Below are 10,248 nucleotides of genomic sequence, written 5' to 3'. Positions count from 1 at the left end.
TTTGGTAACATTGATCATTCATGTATTGCTATTCTGAATTTTTCTTATAAACAAGGTGGTGTTGTTACATTGAAGGTGGTCAAGTGGAAAAATTGTATAAGCAGAAAACCTACAGATACTAAGAATACAAAACAAGAATTAAAAATAATACATCAAAAAAATTCTCATCTGGTAATTTGAAGTAGGGGCATTACATATCCCTTCTGCATAATGGGCAAGAACCATGTCTGATGAGCCACTCATCGATGCAGGGTAGGTGAAACATGTGGTGACAGTAAGGCAAACTTCGAACCATATCTCCAAGCTGAAAATCCTAAGGGTAGGAAATAAAAAAATTTCAAGCATGAATATCTAATCAGGTCTTTATAAATTATCCAATTGGTATACTCAGAGAAGTACATAGTTAACAAAGAATAAAGGCCAAACCTGAAGGCATACTGAACAGGAAACCTTCTCCCCTGATGCATCCACATTGTTCATGTTTGTGATTTTGATCTTTGGAATTTTCTCAACTGAATCTCCTGACAACCCTTTGGTTCCACCTGTCTCGAATATGCTTGTGACCTCTTCAAAGCCAGTTTCACCAGCACCCATCTGATTAAAATTATCCAAATTGTGAGCAAACTACCATGGCACATCTTTTTCCCATATAAAACAGCCACATCTCAAGGTTTCTATAATTACCTGACTCTGAACTGCACTTAACATTGCTGGACCAATCCGCTCCCGAACGAGCCTTCCACTTAGAAGGCTAGCAATAACATCAATCTGGACAATCCAATTAAGATATTAATACAGTGTTGATGGTGAAAATGCAGCAAAAATCAAGTTTCAAGGATAAATTCAAGATTCGGCCATTGATTTTGGGGATCTAGTATCTTACAGTTGAATCCATACTTGGCAGCCTAATAATTACATCAAGCAAACTAGCAGCTATTCTTCAATGAGAGTGAAGCAAAGCTACTAACCAAGTAGAGGAGACACTCAAGTCCTGAATCGTCAGAATGCCAAAGATGAAGAGAAGATTCAAACACCTCAATCGAGAAAACAGCTCCAGAGATGGAGCCAACCGCAGCTCCACGGAAGAACCCACTCTCAGTTTCTTGGCCTATCAAGGCTCCAGTCATTGCTCCTAAAAGGGAACCCACTGAAAACAAACAGAAGCAGAAAGAACCAACTCCATAAGTAACAATCTTAAGAACACAATTACATTCTGCCCAAGCTAGACCCTTGATATCAGAAGAAGCATAAATAAACAGGACCACCAGATAAATCTGGTTCCAAGTAGTAAAAGAATACATAGATGATGAAAGAAGAAAAAACCCAAATCCCTCTCTTAATTTGGGAAGCTGCTTTTCACCATTTCTCCCGGATTATGAGTTGAAATTAAACAACATAAGAACATCCATATGGTTTGCTCCTCAGGAGGATCACTTTTCTTATCAAATCGTATTAAAGAGAAAACATTGTAGAATTTCAGAGGGGTTATGGAAGATGAAGTTTGGCAGTGATCGCTTAAAATTTTAATAAAAGAGGAACAAACAAACAAAAACATCCAACAACTGGGGGAAAGAACAAGAGAGCAAATCCATAATTTGAACCTAATTCGTTGAATTTCGTATAGCATTTTTTGTCTACAAAATCATAAAAGCAATTAAACGAAAAGATGGCAATGCCCACATACCTCTGTTTCTAACTTCAACAGAGACGCATAATTAATCCTTTCAAGACAATATGGAGAAGAAACTAAGAAAGAACAATAACATAAGATGAACAATCAAAGAACGGAAAGCTCACCCAATGCGAAAAAGAAGGTGAAAATTGCAGACAAGAGGTTGCGAAGAATCGCAGAAACCGCAGAGCGGCAAACCCTTCTTACTCTTTCAACCCAGATCCCAAATGATGACAAAGAAGAATCAACAGGAGATGGCAAAGGAGAAGGAGATGGGTAAGTGTAAAACTCCATTTTCGTTTCTCCTGTAATCAAATATACGGATCATAAAAGGTGTTTTCTTGGTCGAAACTCGAAACCAACTACATATATAACAGAAGGAAGGTAGATACTTTAATCGTTAAGAGAAGATGAACAAAAAACCCACATAACCCAACCAGATTTTTGCCTTAATCCTTGGGAGCAGGTTTTATAGACGGCCCCCTCCATACCTATTTGCACGACATAGCAAATCAGATTGGAGCTAAAAATAATTTAGTGAGAAACCCAAAGGACCTCCACTAAAATATCATTCTTGACCCACAAGGGAGCCGCCAGGCAAGGGTCCCTGAGGGGTCAGTAAAGGACTAAAGGGGTCTCATTGGGTTACATTTATTGTAATATTACAATTGGGGGTGTCAACAGGTCGATTTGGTTCAGTTTCAGTCAAGGTTGATTTGATTTCGATGTGGGAATGTTGAAGTCGAAATTAAACCAATAAGAAAATTTTGGTTTCAATTTGATTTCGATTTTGATGCATTTTATAATCAGGTTGGTTTCGATTTTTGGTCTGATTTGGATTCAATTTTTCATACAAATGTGTATACAACTATGCTAAATTTCGCTATTTTAATGAATTTTGGACTGTTTTTGGTTTCTTACCATTTTGGTTTTGGTTTCAATCTGGGTTTTGAACCGATTTCGGTTTGGCTTTGGGTTCATCCGATTTCCGATGTGATTTGGTTTGATTTTGGGGTTACAATACTCCAAATCAAAACCGAACCAAAAAGGCTTCGATTCGGTCCAATTGGTTTTATCGATTCGGTTTAAGTTTGACAACCCTAACTACAACTAGTAGGTCAGGATCCGATCACGATCAAACTTGATGGGAGTCTGTTCAATTCAATGGTAGTTCCTACGTTGTATATTACTGCAAGACATAATGGTCTAAATATCTCAATGATCGTAACTCATTAGATGGAGATGGATCAACCAAATAAGTATGCAAAACATAGAATTCAGGAACTACCATTGAATTGGATGGACTCCATGGTGTGGATAAAAGCCGGGTCCTCTGTTCTATACCTCTTTTATTGTTTTAGTTTAAGATCTGAATCTGATATATACAAGGAGTACAATTGGCAACGAGCTTTCCCAAATCTTATTTGGATGCATCTTGATTTGTTGAAATCATTAGTATTGTTAGGATCTAGTTTCCCTTTCACCAAATGAAAAGAGAACATCCATTACCCAAAAAATAAAAAAGAGGACAACTTAAGTCATGACATCTGACTTTTGGATGGTGTTTTCAAATCTATACAATAAGGGTGGGAGTTAATGTTGAAACTCAGTCCAATCAGATAATCACATCACAGTAGATCGAGAGAATCTCTCTCTATTCAAGACGATGATGAAAAACTCCCGCTTTATTAAGGGCCACGCTTCGCTACAAGAATTACTTTTCCTTATATTTATTTGGAAGAAATAATGCTACTAGGCTGCATGTGTTGCACTAGCACCTACCTGTGTCTATTTCTCTCTTCCCTTTTATGAAATGACATGTTTATTTCTTATTGTGGAAAGAAAGAGATAGACACAAAGAGACGCTAGTATAGTGTACGTAACTTGACAACAACTCGATCCCTTAATATTATTATGGAAAAGGCTCTCTAAAGTCTAAACTGTCAAGTTAACATACATTACCCCTTTTGTGTTTATCTCTTCTTTCTTCATGTGAAATAATAGTATTGTGACTATTGTCCCTTTTACCGCCCCTCATTGGTGCATGCCCAAAAAGTACTAGTAGTAGTAGTAGTAGAAAAGAAGAGATAATTAGTAATTTTTTTTTCTTCGAATACCCTATCCTGAAGGGTGAGATAATCTTGCATCATACATGAAGCTGTCAGTAAACACCTCAATTGGGATGGGTTCCTGTGGCGTCTTAATCATAGCTAAGAACTTTAGCTTTCCCAGTCAAGGCAAGGAAAAAGACATCTGACATCATTAGCTACAATGATAGAAAAAATCATGACTTTTACACACTTCAATTATTTTTAGGATAACAACCAAAAACGCTTTTAAGTTGAATTGATTCATAACGTGGTCCAGATATAGATAGGCATGAACACAGCCTATGTTATGTCACACTTATAAACCTATCCAATACTCAAGATATTTTTGAAAGGGCCATTTTATTTATTTTTATTCAATCCAATATATACTCGTTGGATTACAATGCTTCAAAAAATAATCAATACCCAGCTAACATCAAAAGGGTTATTTTATTTTATTTTTCTGCTTCTAGACTTTGGGTTTTGTAATCCATGGAAACACATAGAAATGATAATATTGGCCATTATCACCTTGGCCTAGTGTATCTTAGTTTGTTTCTCTCATTTTTTTTTTTTTTTTTTAAACTTTGTATTTGAATGGAAACCAGGTAAAAATATAGAAGTCTACATTTTTTTTTTTTTATATGATATCGATTCCATTTGGTTGCAAGGGAAATTAAAGAAAAAGAAAGTGAAAGTTTCTAAACTAAAAATGAAATTATTATAATTATTACTTAGCATAGTTGTATAAATTGCTTATCATATTTAGCAATAATAATTTTAGATGTAATTTTTATTTTACTTTGGATGCAAAGTGAAATTTAATAATAAAAAATATAATGATTGAAGCTACACTGACATCATCATGTGGGTAATGGATACAAAAAAGAAAATTCTCTTAGGTTTGAAATTTTCACTTCCCTCATCTTTAATTTTCTTTGCAACCAAATGGAGTCAATAGGGCTATAACCATTTTTATATAAAGATGAGTAAGATACCTAGTTTTAAACCATAATAATTGCGATCCATGACTATATTCATTTGGTTCTAAGACAGCTAGTTCAGATACAAACCAAAGCAATGGTACTGGTTACAACAGGTATTTGTTTTGGTCCATCCCTAGCTTTTGGGTGTCAAAAAAGGGAAAGAGAAAACATAATAAGACACAATGATTGATTATGTGTCTATCTCTCCTAAAATTAAAATAATATAATATAATATATTCTTTTCTTTTCTTGACATCCAAACATGGTCCAAGTATGGTATGACCTATATCGGATAAAGTATGATAGGATGGTATTAGGAAGGGAGTTGGGCTCCACTAGGACCATATTAAAAATCATTCATTCACAATCTCTCATATATCAGTTTGGTTGGGGTCTAGATTTGTAACTTATTTATGAGCATGGCCTATGCTTTCAACACTCTATATATCTATCTCTCTCTTCTCCAAAATAGGTGTGTGTAAAGATGTCTTTTAACATGGAGAGGGAGTTTAGGTATCCAAGCCGAAGTGGTCTATCGAGTATGACTATATTATGATCAAAATAAAATTCCAAACATAAACGAAAGTAATCATATAAACCCAACTAAATTTTCTTGCCGTATTAATACATTGTAGACTTTTATTATGTGAAGACCATAACCTTTAAGTTGCTATTATCTTGAAAATAGATTAGTTACGAACCAAATGAGCATGATATGCAATGCTTTTGTCGGCTTAAATTTTTTGAAATGCAAATGTAGTATTATTATTGATGGGAAAAGAACACTTATGTGGCCCTTGCACCCAAACACAGAGAGAGGTGAAATGATGGCCCCACCTCTATGAAATATATATATTTAAAAAAAAAAAAAAAAAAACCTCACCCTTGTTGATGCCTCCATGTGTGTCTCCTCATTGGCCCTCGCACTAGTGCTAGCATGTGACCAGGTAGTGTTACACGAGATTAATACCAATACACGTGACTATTAAACTTTGAAATTTGATAGGTGGAGACTATTTCCTTCTATCCAATTGTTGGAATTAGGGGTGTCAATTCCCGAATCAACCCAATAGACCTGATCGAGCTCGATTGCTTAAAGCCCAAATTGGCCTGGCCTAATTAATAAATGTGTTGGGCTCTAGCCTTGCCCGATTGTAATCTGTCATTTTCTATGCAAGGTAGCTACACGATAGGGCAGCCAACTAGGACCGATCGATCAATAGCTTAACTCAATCCAGCAAGTTTAAAGCCCATAAATAGCCCTCTTGCTAAGCCCAACATATTTAAAGCCCAACAATAGCCTGTTCATAGATAAATATGTCATTAACACATTTAAAGCCCGTATAAGGCCCGTTGAGCTCAATAATTGGTAGCCCGATTAAACACCGTACTCAGTACTCAGTTGACCATTTGTAAATGGGGCCATGCTTAGCACATGTAGACTGATCACTTAAATGAATCAATCATGGTGCAAAGTCCTAAATGGGAGAAACCCGATTAGGTCTAATCAAAATCGGCTCAACCCAATTGATTGAGTTGACAAACATGACAGAATAAATGTTTTGTGAAGTTTGAAAAAGTAACATACCCTTGTGATAATAATATGGTATTTCACCTTATTTTATAAGCACTTTCTATACTTCTTCTATGTGTCCTTTACGAAAGAAATAATAAATGAAGAGAAATATAATATATTTTTATATTTATTTAGCATCATCACTTCTTTTTCTTTTTTTTTTGTTTGAAAGCATCACTCCACTTTAAGTGATGGTTTTTTTTTCAATCCTCTTTTACATTTTCATGTTGGTCTATGTTGTACTAAACAAACACAACCTACACCACTTTGCTACAAATCCACTCATGCAGGTTAGGTCAAGCAGGAGTAGAAATTTTGTTATTACCTCCATTTGGTTATAAGGAAAATTAAAGATAAAAGAAAATGAATTTTTCAAACCTAAGAAATAAACTTTTGTAATTATTATATCATTACTCCCAAATTATTTCATATTTGGTTGTTTATAATAATAAAAAATCCCCTTAGATTTGAGAAGTAAAACAAAGATTTCTTTTAACTATGTCATTACTAAATATGGTAAAAATTTAAGTAATTTATAAAATAAAATTGAGTAATAAATACAATAGTTTCGTTTTTAGCTTTGAAAATTTTTACTTTCCTTCTCTTTAATTTTCCTTGCAACCTCAGCTTTGGCCAAAACCAATATGATGCCAAGACATTATTTCTCAATGATATAAAGGTTGATGAGCCTGATTCTGGATCTAAATTTACATGGATACATCTGAGTCCCTATCTGAATTCAAATTGGATTCACAAAAGCAAATCCAATCTATGGGATGCAGTTAGACCCCTTCTGTCTTATGTCATGCCCTGAAAAACTGAAACTTGACAGTTGCAGGGATCTAAATGTGAAGCAAGTTCACAAACTGTCACAGATTTTATTTGCAATAAGAAGTAAAAGGGCAGGAGCCCAAAAGCCTCAGAAGGCTAATGGCTAAAGGGAGAAATCCAAAAACAGAAACAGAGCAACAACCCAATACAAATCAAAACCTGGTCAAAGCATCAAAATTCTCCAAATGGGAAGAAAATGAGTAAATGACCATCATCCTGGGTATGCTTGAAGCATAAGGAGCATCTACAAGCAAGATCAAACCCCTTCAATTGAAGAAAAGCATCTGCCTGGGTTCCACTTCTAGCTGTTCTCCATGAAAATAAGGAAACACCAGTAGATGGGATCTAACTTTCCAGATTTTGTCCATACGGAAAGTCCTTCTGACTCCCAAGAAGGAGACCCAAAGGAAAAGACTTCACTGAGAACACAATGGAGCTACAAAGAAAACAGGCATAAAAGTATATCAAAGTTTAAGAATTAGAAATAAAAATAAATAAATTATTATTATCACAAAGGTTTGTTATTTTGTCAAATATCACAAAGAATTTATTCTGCCCTGTAGATAGATGATATGTTCATTTCGACCGTAGGATAAAAAAAACATGATCTAGATTAACCACATATCAAATTTCAGAGTCTATATATACATTTTTTTTTACATACATAATTTATGCATATGTACCAATACTATAAACATTATTGAACACTCTCCCAACTCCGGGTAGGAACAAACATTTTAATTTAAAAAAAAAAAAAAAAAAAACTCAAATTTGTCTTGTAATTTTCGAAAACATTACACTTCATTGTTTCGTGGATAACTATAGAAAAATATTATTATAATAATAAAAAAAAATGGGTGATCAATGTAATTATAGTTGGTGAAAAAGAAATTATAACTTTACTTGTTTATCTTCATATTATAAACTCTTTTGATGAGTCTTAAAATCTTGTAATTTTCTATTTGTACCTAAGAAATTAACTTTTAAATCATTTTCAAACCCTTTTTCAAGTCTTGACTTTTTTTTTATTTAAAGATAGGAGAAACCCTTTAAAGATAGGAGAAACTTTTCCCACACCCAGTCATGGAGCAGTAGCATTCAGTCCCCTTTATAATACTCCTCGTTGTTCTACAAAGTCGACAATACCCCCATCGTTAGAAATCGGTTCGGTTTCAATCCTGGTATTCAATATTTTGGATCCATTTATATCAGCTTTAAATCAGTCAGTTTTCCTATTTTCATAAAAAAAATTAATCATTTTTATAATTTTACCCTGATCCATTACTAATACTAGTAGGATTCGACCGATCCAACATATCAATACTTATAACGTATTCCATCCAACCAGATAAAATTATGTTTCTTGCATGCCATACCATCCATAAAATTTTTTTTTTTTTTGGGGGTAGAACACCATGCATCAATCAATCTAGGAAAGCGTAAAAGGCCAATATTCTTCGATTAGATCATAGAATCAGGATTATGCGCCAACGTAAAACTTGGGACCGGGACCGACGAATCATATATATATATATATATATATATATATGCATTAAGGGCAACCCTCGTCATTTTCTTTTGTTTTTTTGGTATTCAGACGTTAAGCTAGATTAGTCCCTTGGGTTCATACTGATCCCACAACTATATGGATTGAGACACACTGTGATTGAATGAGAATCATTTAATTATCATCAAAAATAGTGAAGAACACTAAATACCCTGTGTGAGTGACCCCAAGAAGATAAGATGAGTTGAATTCAAAACCACACGCTTCTTGAGGTGAAGATTCCTTGTCAACTCGACTATTCCTTGGGGTTTCGTAACCCTCACCATTAGATTCTTCTCAATCTCCATTTTTCACAAACTTGGAATCAACAGATCAACTCGCCATCCTGTGATTATGAATCACGCATGTTAGATCAAAATGAACAGAGGTGTCAAATGATTGATTTAGTCTGATTTCGATCATTCAAGTTGGTTTCATGCATATATTGGTCTAAATTAAAACCAACCCATTAAAGGTGAGATTTAGTTTTAGTTTTTGGTCTAACTAATTTAAGGTTTTTTATCAAGAGCATGGATCTTGGCGCAATGGTAAGATTGTCTCATTGCAACCTAGTGGTTGTGGGATTGTGTCCTGAAACAGCCTCTTGGTGGAGTGAGGTAAGGTTGCCCCAGACCCGCAGTGATGGGAGACTTGGGCAATGGGTACATCATTTTTTTCCTATTGGTTCTTAATAGGATCTAATCTGCTTGTTATCGGTTTGGTTCGATTTTTTCATATAAAAAGGGTTCTTTGGTTGGCAGCATTGGCCTGCATCATCATTGGGGCTAATCATAGCACACTCCCAAACCTCCAATAAGGGGGATTTTCACATTTCATGGGTTAGGGGGATTTTTGCCTTCTATGTTCAGGCTATGCTACCTGATGGTGTTCTTTTTCCTATAAATAATGATGTCGGAAAAAATATATATATCAATTTTTTGGTTTCGAATTCAGTTGGTCTTTAATGATTGGCCCAGTCGGTTTTTCAATTTTCCACCGATTCCATAAAACCTAAACTAAATACAACCAATAACAGAATTGGTTCGATCGGGTTTTTCAGTCAGTTACCCCCCACTTCCCCCATTGGAAGTACTCCAATGAGAATATATGAGATGAACCAGTTCAAATTTTGACACCCCCCAAATGTGGTATTACATTAATGGAGATTTCTGCACAAACCCGGTTTGGTCAATGGCTCAACCAGACAAGGCCACAGACCATAAGGGTAATTTAGTACTTATCAAAGTCTTCCCAACGTGTTGCGTGGGTTTGGAGTCGGTAGAGTGGAGCCCAAGGAATCGTGTAAATCAGATTCAGATATCGTTATCACTCACATAAAGTCCTAAATATCCTAACGTCTATTCAGTTTACTCTCTGTGTCTTTCAGAAACAATGAAATTTTTAGGGGTACTTTATGGAAAATTAATCCAAAAATTAAAAAAAACGGTAACCAGTTTTAAATCCGATAGCTGACAACACGCTTCGAATCGAGACATCTCTCTCTCTATTCGTTTTGCTGCGTTCATATAGCAATAGTAATAATATAC

General features: G+C 35.0%; 1 protein-coding gene across 1 annotated transcript; it reads right to left on the bottom strand.

Annotated features, from left to right (window-relative positions):
- Positions 1–2,157, bottom strand: LOC122083883 (NEP1-interacting protein 1-like). Its single transcript, XM_042651809.1, has 5 exons — positions 1,798–2,157; positions 969–1,147; positions 685–768; positions 427–594; positions 1–313 (listed from the first exon to the last, which is right to left on the bottom strand). Exons 1-5 carry the CDS (start codon positions 1,964–1,966, stop codon positions 191–193), a joined length of 723 nt encoding a protein of 240 aa, XP_042507743.1. The 5' UTR covers positions 1,967–2,157; the 3' UTR covers positions 1–190.
- Between the last annotated feature and the right edge of the window lie 8,091 nt (positions 2,158–10,248).

This window comes from Macadamia integrifolia, chromosome 7, assembly GCF_013358625.1.
Source record: "Macadamia integrifolia cultivar HAES 741 chromosome 7, SCU_Mint_v3, whole genome shotgun sequence".
NCBI lineage: Eukaryota > Viridiplantae > Streptophyta > Magnoliopsida > Proteales > Proteaceae > Macadamia > Macadamia integrifolia.
The sequence above is the reverse complement of the archived record's forward strand: the minus strand, read 5'-3'. Positions and strand labels throughout refer to the sequence as shown.